This window comes from Oncorhynchus tshawytscha, unplaced genomic scaffold, assembly GCF_018296145.1.
Source record: "Oncorhynchus tshawytscha isolate Ot180627B unplaced genomic scaffold, Otsh_v2.0 Un_contig_7065_pilon_pilon, whole genome shotgun sequence".
NCBI lineage: Eukaryota > Metazoa > Chordata > Actinopteri > Salmoniformes > Salmonidae > Oncorhynchus > Oncorhynchus tshawytscha.
In genome coordinates, this window is record NW_024609396.1 from 77,223 (window position 1) to 88,497 (window position 11,275).

The 11,275-nt window shown below is 46.4% G+C and overlaps 1 protein-coding gene across 1 annotated transcript in view; it reads right to left on the reverse strand.

The window, feature by feature from the left end:
- Positions 1–10,982, reverse strand: part of LOC121844711 (eukaryotic translation initiation factor 3 subunit H-like) — a 73,520-nt gene extending 62,538 nt beyond the window's left edge. Inside the window, exon 1 of the mRNA XM_042315127.1 lies at positions 10,828–10,982. Within this exon, the coding sequence (XP_042171061.1) occupies positions 10,828–10,935 (108 nt within the window). The 5' untranslated portion in view covers positions 10,936–10,982. The remainder of the gene's footprint in view (positions 1–10,827) is intronic.
- Between the last annotated feature and the right edge of the window lie 293 nt (positions 10,983–11,275).

Consider the following 11,275-nt stretch of genomic DNA (forward strand, 5'->3'; position numbering starts at 1 on the left):
GCGGTTTCAACTCGCTATTTACATTTTGAGGTTTGATCCAACAGAAATGGGACATAGACACCGAAACACATTATTTTACTGTAATAGACAAGTTAACCTTTACGTCTCAATTCCTCAAACCTGCAGTTCAGAGCAGACACTACGAAAACAAGAGTATCAACGAACATTGATTTATGCTGTTTGTCACAACAACAAAAAAAGGACATTTTCATAGACTTGAAAGCCAGATCAGTGACTATTGCAACAACACCAAAAAATGCTGGTTAAACTCATTGTATGACTCCAAGTTGATGAATAGAGAATGACCAATATATGGGGCCGACACCTGCCCTTCTCTATTGGCTTTGCCGATAGTCCCTCTACATAGAAAAACCTCAGCCACGCCAGCCGCCAATCACCGTCTAATGTTATGTTTTATAACAACAGCACTTTCTCCCGTGTCATTACGGTCGCTGTCCACGGTTCTGAAACATCATTTTCAGTGCACTGTGGAAGTGGCACCTTTCCCCATGTTGCTATGTGCATAATAACTCAATGAAATCAGCATGTTGAGATGGAGAACAATGAGGCGGAGGCAGCAGAGACGAGGAAACAGCCCTTCGCCCAATTGTCTGAGAACATTGAGGAGAGAGAGGAAACAGCCCTTCGCCCAATTGTCTGAGAACATTGAGGAGAGAGAGGAAACAGCCCTTCGCCCAATTGTCTGAGAACATTGAGGAGAGAGAGGAAACAGCCCTCGTCTTCGCCCAATTGTCTGAGAACATTGAGGAGAGAGAGGAAACAGCCCTCGTCTTCGCCTAATTATCTGAGAACATTGAGGAGAGAGAGGAAACAGCCCTTGTCTTCGCCTAATTGTCTGAGAAAATTGAGGAGAGAGAGGAAACAGCCCTTCGCCCAATTGTCTGAGAACATTGAGGATTGTCTGAGAACATTGAGAGAAACAGCCCCTTCGCCCAATTGTCTGAGAACATTGAGGAGAGAGAGGAAACAGCCCTCGTCTTCGCCCAATTGTCTGAGAACATTGAGGAGAGAGAGGAAACAGCCCTCGTCTTCGCCCAATTATCTGAGAACATTGAGGAGAGAGAGGAAACAGCCCTCGTCTTCGCCTAATTATCTGAGAACATTGAGGAGAGAGAGGAAACAGCCCTCGTCTTCGCCTAATTATCTGAGAACATTGAGGAGAGAGAGGAAACAGACCTTCGCCTAATTGTCTGAGAAAATTGAGGAGAGAGAGGAAACAGCCCTTGTCTTCGCCTAATTGTCTGAGAAAATTGAGGAGAGAGAGGAAACTCCAATGTAATTAGGTCTATAAATCAATGGCCTAACTGTTCATTTTTTGTCTAAGTGTTCATCTTTACACTGCTGCTACTCTCTGTTATCATCTAGTCACTTTATTAACTCTACCTACATGTACACATTACCTCTACTAACCGGTGCCCCCGCATATTGACTCTGTGCTGGTACCCCCCCTGTATATAGTCTCGCTATTGTTATTTAACTGATGCTCTTTAATTACTTGTTACTTTTATCGCTTATTCTTTTCGGTATTTTATTTTTTTAAACTGAATTGTTGGTTAAGGGGCTCTTAAGTAAACATTTCAATGTGAGGTCTACTACACCTGTTGTATTCAGCATTTCACTGTAAGGTCTACTACAGCTGTTGTATTCAGCATTTCACTGTGAGGTCTACATCAGTTGTATTCAGCATTTCACTATAAGGTCTACTACACCTGTTGTATTCAGCATTTCACTGTAAGGTCTACTACACCTGTTGTATTCAGCATTTCACTGTAAGGTCTACTACACCTGTTGTATTCAGCATTTCACTGTAAGGTCTACTACACCTGTTGTATTCAGCATTTCACTGTGAGGTCTACTACACCTGTTGTATTCAGCATTTCACTGTAGGTCTACTACAGGTATTCATTTCACTGTAGGTCTACTACATCTGTTGTATTCAGCATTTCACTGTAAGGTCTACTACACCTGTTGTATTCAGCATTTCACTGTAAGGTCTACTACACCTGTTGTATTCAGCATTTCACTGTAAGGTCTACTACACCTGTTGTATTCAGCATTTCACTGTAAGGTCTACTACACCTGTTGTATTCAGCATTTCACTGTAAGGTCTACTACACCTGTTGTATTCAGCATTTCACTGTAAGGTCTACTACACCTGTTGTATTCAGCATTTCACTGTGAGGTCTACTACACCTGTTGTATTCAGCATTTCACTGTAAGGTCTACTACACCTGTTGTATTCAGCATTTCACTGTAAGGTCTACTACACCTGTTGTATTCAGCATTTCACTGTAAGGTCTACTACACCTGTTGTATTCAGCATTTCACTGTAAGGTCTACTACACCTGTTGTATTCAGCATTTCACTGTGAGGTCTACTACACCTGTTGTATTCAGCATTTCACTGTGAGGTCTACTACACCTGTTGTATTCAGCATTTCACTGTGAGGTCTACTACACCTGTTGTATTCAGCATTTCACTGTGAGGTCTACTACACCTGTTGTATTCAGCATTTCACTGTGAGGTCTACTACACCTGTTGTATTCAGCATTTCACTGTGAGGTCTACATCAGTTGTATTCAGCATTTCACTGTAAGGTCTACTACACCTGTTGTATTCAGCATTTCACTGTAAGGTCTACTACACCTGTTGTATTCAGCATTTCACTGTAAGGTCTACATCAGTTGTATTCGGTGCATGTGACTAAAAACATTAGATTTGTGGCTTTATAAATGATCCATATGCATCTACAGAAATAAAACAGATCCTGCTTCTGTTTGAACAGGACATCCTGGCCATCCTGACTCTAGATCTCTTGACTTAGCATGATGCAATGGAATAGCAACTAGCTGGCTGGCTCCAAGTACCCCCGAGCAGGTGAATAGTATAGCTACACTGGGAATAACTGTCCTTCACAATGATCCAATCTAGCACCAGGCAGGCAGCAACCACAGGTGGGTCAGATGTTTTACTCAACCAGGCAAGTCGGTTAATTCTTATTTACAAATGACGGCCTACCACTGGCCAAAACCTCCATTAACCCGGGACGACGTTGGGCCAAATTGTGCGTTGCCTTATGGGACTTCCGATCACGGCCGGCTGTGACACAGCCCGGGATCGAACCAGGGCCTGTAGTGACGCCTCTAACACCGAGTTGCAGTGCCTTAGACCGCTGAGCCACTCGGAAGCCCCAACATGACTGAATGCGGTGTCTTTCACAGACAAACACAGGCTGAATCCTAAATGACACTCTATTCCCTATGTAGTGCACTACTTTAGACCAGAGCCCTATTCCCTATATAGTGCACTACTTTAGACCAGGGCCCTATTCCCTATATAGTGCACTACTTTAGACCAGGGCCCTATTCCCTATAGAGTGCACTACTTTAGACCAGGGCCCTATTCCCTATATAGACCACTACTTTAGACCAGAGGCCTATTCCCTATATAGACCACTACTTTAGACCAGAGCCCTATTCCCTATATAGACTACTACTTTAGACCAGAGCCCTATTCCCTATATAGACTACTACTATAGACCAGAGCCCTATTCCCTATATAGTGCACTACTTTAAACCAGAGCCCTATATAGTGGTACTACTATAGACCAGAGCCCTATTCCCAATATAGAGCACTACTTTAGACCAGAGCCCTATTCCCTATATAGTGCACTACTTTAAACCAGAGCCCTATATAGTGGTACTACTATAGACCAGAGCCCTATTCCCTATATAGTGCACTACTTTAGACCAGAGCCCTATTCCCTATATAGTGCACTACTTTAAACCAGAGCCCTATTCCCTATATAGTGCACTACTTTAAACCAGAGCCCTATATAGTGGTACTACTATAGACCAGAGCCCTATTCCCAATATAGAGCACTACTTTAGACCAGAGCCCTATTCCCTATATAGTGGTACTACTATAGACCAGAGCCCTATTCCCAATATAGAGCACTACTTTAGACCAGAGCCCTATTCCCTATATAGACCACTACTTTAGACCAGGGCCCCCCCCTATTCCCTATATAGTGCACTACTTTAGACCAGGGCCCCTATTCCCTATATAGTGCACTACTATAGACCAGAGCCCTATTCCCTATATAGTGCACTACTTTAGACCAGGGCCCCCTATTCCCTATATAGTGCACTACTTTAGACCAGAGCCCTATTCCCTATATAGTGCACTACTTTAGACCAGAGCCCTATTCCCTATATAGAGCACTACTTTAGACCAAGCCCTATTCCCTATATAGTGCACTACTTTTGACCAGGGGCCGCGGTGCGCTATATTAAAGAATTAGGGTGCTATTTGAGATGCGGGCAGACAATTATTTCCCCAAAATGAGTCCATATTTCTTCATAACAAATGTCCTTGTATCTAACCAGCCAAGCACTTATTAAACCACACACAGTAGACTCTTGTTTGAACCGTAGTCCTCTCGTCTGGCTGTTGATTTAACGAGGACGATCAAATCGTGTTCTAGCAGCAGCTGCCCGGTCAAGTTCCTCTCCTCTGATTAAACGTGAAGCATTAAAAAAACAACTTCTTTATTTTTTTCTACTGCAGATTGACTAGGAGATTTCACTAGCAGTAAAACGATGTCGCCCTCTGTTGGCAAAACGGAGGTAGTGCAGGAGAAAAGGTCAATGTAGCCTAGATGCAAATCTGTTATTTCTGTTTTTCCAGTTCATTTGTGAGCTTTTTTTGTTTGAATGTGTTTTGTACTGTGGACACAGTAGGGGCCACTTCTGGCATTGACTGTCAGTCCTGTGGTTTGTACTGTGGACACAGCAGGGGCCACTTCTGGCACTGACTGTCAGTCCTGTACTGTGGACACAGCAGGGGCCACTTCTGGCACTGACTGTCAGTCCTGTACTGTGGACACAGTAGGGGCCACTTCTGGCACTGACTGTCAGTCCTGTACTGTGGACACAGTAGGGGCCACTTCTGGCACTGACTGTCAGTCCTGTGGTTTGTACTGTGGACACAGCAGGGGGCACTGACTGTCAGTCCTTACTGTGGACACAGCAGGGGCCACTTCTGGCACTGACTGTCAGTCCTGTGGTTTGTACTGTGGACACAGCAGGGGCCACTTCTGGCACTGACTGTCAGTCCTGTGGTTTGTACTGTGGACACAGCAGGGGCCACTTCTGGCAGGACACAGCAGGGGCCACTTCTGGCACTGACTGTCAGTCCTGTGGTTTGTACTGTGGACACAGGGGCCAGCACTGGGTCCTGTGGTTTGTACTGTTCTTCTGGCACTGACTGTCAGTCCTGTGGTTTGTACTGTGGACACAGCAGGGGCCATTTCTGGCACTGACTGTCAGTCCTGTGGTTTGTACCGTGGACACAGCAGGGGCCAGTCCTGTGGTTTCTGGCACTGCACTCCTGTGGTTTGTAAAGTGGCCACTGTCAGTCCTGTGGTTTGTGGACACAGCAGGGGCCATTTCTGGCACTGACTGTCAGTCCAGTAGGGGCCACTTCTGGCACTGACTGTCAGTCCTGTGGTTTGTGGACACAGCAGGGGTGGACTGTCACAGCAGTAGGGGCCATTTCTGGCACTGACTGTCAGTCCTGTGGTTTTGTGGACACAGTAGGGGCCACTTCTGGCACTGACTGTCAGTCCTGTGGTTTGTACCGTGGACACAGGGGCCACTTCTGGCACTGACTGTCAGTCCTGTGGTTTGTACCGTGGACACAGTAGGGGCCATTTCTGGCACTGACTGTCAGTCCTGTGGTTTGTACCGTGGACACAGTAGGGGCCACTTCTGGCACTGACTGTCAGTCCTGTGGTTTGTGGACACAGTAGGGGCCATTTCTGGCACAGTCAGGGGACACAGGGGCCATTTCTGGCACTGACTGTCAGTCCTGACTGTCAGGGGCCATTTCCTGTCAGTCCTGTGGTTTGTACCGTGGACACAGCAGGGGCCACTTCTGGCACTGACTGTCAGTCCTGTGGTTTGTACCGTGGACACAGTAGGGGCCATTTCTGGCACTGACTGTCAGTCCTGTGGTTTGTACCGTGGACACAGTAGGGGCCACTTCTGGCACTGACTGTCAGTCCTGTGGTTTGTACCGTGGACACAGTCAGGGGCCACTTCTGGCACTGACTGCACTGACTGTCCTGTGGTTTGTACCGTGGACACAGTAGGGGCCACTTCTGGCACTGACTGTCAGTCCTGTGGTTTGTACCGTGGACACAGTAGGGGCCATTTCTGGCACTGACTGTCAGTCCTGTGTTTTGTGTGACACCTGAACATGAATGTGCCTCAAATTGACCGACATGGCAACATCTCTCTTTGAACTCTGTATATGCTCCCAGTTATTGCTACAGACTAACTACTACTGGTGTAAAGTACTTATGAAGTTTTGGGGGGGTATCTGTACTTAACTTTGGGTTTTACTCCACTATATTCTTAAAGAAAATAATGTACTTTTTACTCCTTACATTTTCCCTGAAACCCAAAAGTATTCGTTACATTTAGAATGTTTAGCAGGACAGGAAATTGTCTAATTCACGCACTTATCAAAAGAACATCCCTGGTCATCCCTATTGCCTCTGATCTGGAGGACTCATTAAACAGAGAACATCCCTGGTCATCCCTACTGTCTCTGATCTGGGGGACACAATGAACAGATATCATCCCTGGTCATCCCTACTGCCTCTGATCTGGAGGACTCACTAAACAGAGAACACCCCTGGTCATCCCTACTGTCTCTGATCTGGAGGACTCACTAAACAGAGAACATCCCTGGTCATCCCTACTGTCTCTGATCTCTGATCTGGAGGACTCACTAAACAGAGAACATCCCTGGTCATCCCTACTGTCTCTGATCTGGAGGACTCACTAAACAGAGAACATCCCTGGTCATCCCTACTGTCTCTGATCTGGAGGACTCACTAAACAGAGAACACCTGGTCATCCCTACTGTCTCTGATCTGGAGGACTCACTAAACAGAGAACATCCCTGGTCATCCCTACTGCCTCTGATCTGGAGGACTCACTAAACAGAGAACATCCCTGGCCATCCCTACTGTCTCTGATCTGGAGGACTCACTAAAACAGAGAACATCCCTGGTCATCCCTACTGCCTCTGATCTGGAGGACTCACTAAACAGAGAACATCCCTGGTCATCCCTACTGCCTCTGATCTGGAGGACTCACTAAACAGAGAACATCCCTGGTCATCCCTACTGCCTCTGATCTGGAGGACTCACTAAACAGAGAACATCCCTGCCTCATCTGGAGGACTCACTAAACAGAGAACATCCCTGGTCATCCCTACTGCCTCTGATCTGGAGGACTCACTAAACAGAGAACATCCCTGGTCATCCCTACTGCCTCTGATCTGGAGGACTCACTAAACAGAGAACATCCCTGGTCAAACTGGAGGACTCACTAAACAGAGAACATCCCTGGTCATCCCTACTGCCTCTGATCTGGAGGACTCACTAAACAGAGAACATCCCTGGTCCCATCCCTACTGCCTCTGTCATCCCTCTGCCTCTGATCTGGAGGACTCACTAAACAGAGAACATCCCTGGTCATCCCTACTGCCTCTGATCTGGAGGACTCACTAAACAGAGAACATCCCTGGTCATCCCTACTGCCTCTGATCTGGAGGACTCACTAAACAGAGAACATCCCTGGTCATCCCTACTGCCTCTGATCTGGAGGACTCACTAAACAGAGAACATCCCTGGTCATCCCTACTGCCTCTGATCTGGAGGACTCACTAAACAGAACAGAACATCCCTAAACAGAGAACATCCCTGGTCATCCCTACTGCCTCTGATCTGGAGGACTCACTAAACAGAGAACATCCCTGGTCATCCCTACTGCCTCTGATCTGGAGGACTCACTAAACAGAGAACATCCCTGGTCATCCCTACTGCCTCTGATCTGGAGGACTCACTAAACAGAGAACATCCCTGGTCCATCCCTACTGCCTCTGATCTGGAGGACTCACTAAACAGAGAATATCCCTGGTCATCCCTACTGCCTCTGATCTGGAGGACTCACTAAACAGAGAACATATCCCTGGTCATCCCTACTGCCTCTGATCTGGAGGACTCACTAAACAGAGAACATCCCTGGTCATCCCTACTGCCTCTGATCTGGAGGACTCACTAAACAGAGAACATCCCTGGTCATCCCTACTGCCTCTGATCTGGAGGACTCACTAAACAGAGAACTCCCTGTCATCCCTACTGTCTCTGGAGGACTCACTAAACAGAGAACATCCCTGGTCATCCCTACTGCCTCTGATCTGGAGGACTCACTAAACAGAGAACATTGCTGGTCGTCCCTACTGCCTCTGATCTGGAGGACTCACTAAACAGAGAACATCCCTGGTCATCCCTACTGCCTCTGATCTGGAGGACTCACTAAACAGAGAACGTCCCTGGTCATCCCTACTGCCTCTGATCTGGAGGACTCACTAAACAGAGAACATCCCTGGTCATCCCTACTGCCTCTGATCTGGAGGACTCACTAAACAGAGAACATCCCTGGTCATCCCTACTGCCTCTGATCTGGAGGACTCACTAAACAGAGAACATCCCTGGTCATCCCTACTGTCTCTGATCTGGAGGACTCACTAAACAGAGAACATCCCTGGTCATCCCTACTGTCTCTGATCTGGAGGACTCACTAAACACAGAGAACATCCCTGGTCCATCCCTACTGCCTCTGATCTGGAGGACTCACTAAACAGAGAACACCCCTGGTCATCTCTACTGCCTCTGATCTGGAGGACTCACTAAACAGAGAACATCCCTGGTCATCCCTACTGCCTCTGATCTGGAGGACTCACTAAACACAGAGAACATCCCTGGTCCATCCCTACTGTCTCTGATCTGGAGGACTCACTAAACAGAGAACATCCCTGGTCATCCCTACTGCCTCTGATCTGGAGGACTCACTAAACAGAGAACATCCCTGGTCATCCCTACTGCCTCTGATCTGGAGGACTCACTAAACAGAGAACATCCCTGGTCATCCCTACTGCCTCTGATCTGGAGGACTCACTAAACAGAGAACATCCCTGGTCATCCCTACTGCCTCTGATCTGGAGGACTCACTAAACAGAGAATATCCCTGGTCATCCCTACTGCCTCTGATCTGGAGGACTCACTAAACAGAGAATATCCCTGGTCCATCCCTACTGCCTCTGATCTGGAGGACTCACTAAACAGAGAACATCCCTGGTCATCCCTACTGCCTCTGATCTGGAGGACTCACTAAACAGAGAACATCCCTGGTCATCCCTACTGCCTCTGATCTGGAGGACTCACTAAACAGAGAACATCCCTGGTCATCCCTACTGCCTCTGATCTGGAGGACTCACTAAACAGAGAATATCCCTGGTCATCCCTACTGCCTCTGATCTGGAGGACTCACTAAACAGAGAACACCCCTGGTCATCCCTACTGCCTCTGATCTGGAGGACTCACTAAACAGAGAACATCCCTGGTCCATCCCTACTGTCTCTGATCTGGAGGACTCACTAAACAGAGAACATCCCTGGTCATCCCTACTGTCTCTGATCTGGAGGACTCACTAAACAGAGAACATCCCTGGTCCATCCCTACTGTCTCTGATCTGGAGGACTCACTAAACAGATATCATCCCTGGTCATCCCTACTGCCTCTGATCTGGAGGACTCACTAAACAGAGAACACCCCTGGTCATCTCTACTGCCTCTGATCTGGAGGACTCACTAAACAGAGAACCTCCCTGGTCATCTCTACTGCCTCTGATCTGGAGGACTCACTAAACAGAGAACATCCCTGGTCATCCCTACTGCCTCTGATCTGGAGGACTCACTAAACAGAGAACATCCCTGGTCATCCCTACTGTCTCTGATCTGGAGGACTCACTAAACAGAGAACATCCCTGGTCATCCCTACTGCCTCTGATCTGGAGGACTCACTAAACAGAGAACATCCCTGGTCCATCCCTACTGCCTCTGATCTGGAGGACTCACTAAACACAAACACTTTGTTTGTAAATTATGTCTGAGAGTTGAACTGTGACCCTGGCTATCTGTAAATGTTAAAAAAAGAACATTGTGTCGTCTGGTTCTCTAAATATAAGACATTTTAAATGTCTACTTTAACTTTTGATACTTGGGTACATTTTAAACCAAATGCTTTTAGACTTTACCTCTAATAGTATTTTACTGGGTGACTTTTACTTGAGTCATTTTCTTTTAAGAGGTCTACATTTACTCAAGTTTGAAGACGGGGTACTTTTGTCCACCCCTGTTAAACCACATAGCTTGAGATGGATTTTCAGCCATATGGCAGGAGTGACGTCACTGGTCACTGATCCTTTTCTACATGAAAAAAATAATAATTTTTTATAATAATAATAATAATTTTTTTTTTAAACAAGCACACATAAAACTTAAAAACCTTATACATGAACATGAATAAAATCGAGGTTAACGGGATTATTTCCATTGTGGTCCTCTTGAGACAAGATGACTAGAGAAGATTCAACACAGTATGGCAGTACTAACCACATTTAACATTAGCAACAAGACCCTGGTGTTAATGTCTGGTCAATCTGGCTTTTTATTGTCACAACAACAACAACAACAACAACAACAACAACAACAACAAAAATGGTCCAGACAACGATACTATCCAACCACATTTAACAGGACACATTCCATACATCCCGCTTGTGTCCGCCATGATGCTAAAGCTAACTAGCATAGCCACACTTTCCAGCCAGTCTATCCGGGTCGCACAGCCTCCAAAAACGGACAGAAATAACCTCGTATTTAACTCACCAGCCCTTCGATCTGAATCTGTTTCACGGGTGAATCTAAAGTTGCTCCCGGAGACGTGGAAGCCATTGGGGCGGTTGGTGTCGACGGTGTTTCCTTGCGAGTAGCCATTCTGAAACACGCCGGGAAAAGAAGAGGGAGGAAAGAGAGGGTGGGACATGGTGCACCGGCTTTCTACGCTTGGGGTAAATGGTTACATAATAAATAGTTCCGAGTGTAGAGCCATTATTCAGAGACTGGATACAGTCATATCTACATACATACAGTAAGTAGTTCAAACACGATGTTATTGATTTATTGCTGCCATCACATAATTCATTTCATGAGGAAAAGATCTTCAACCTCTCTCCTTTCTATACTTTATAACAGTAAATTGTCTTGTGCCGTTCACGAGCCTTTTGGGGCCCAAAGCATCATTTAGTTTCCCCCACCCCCAGCGATCAAAACATTT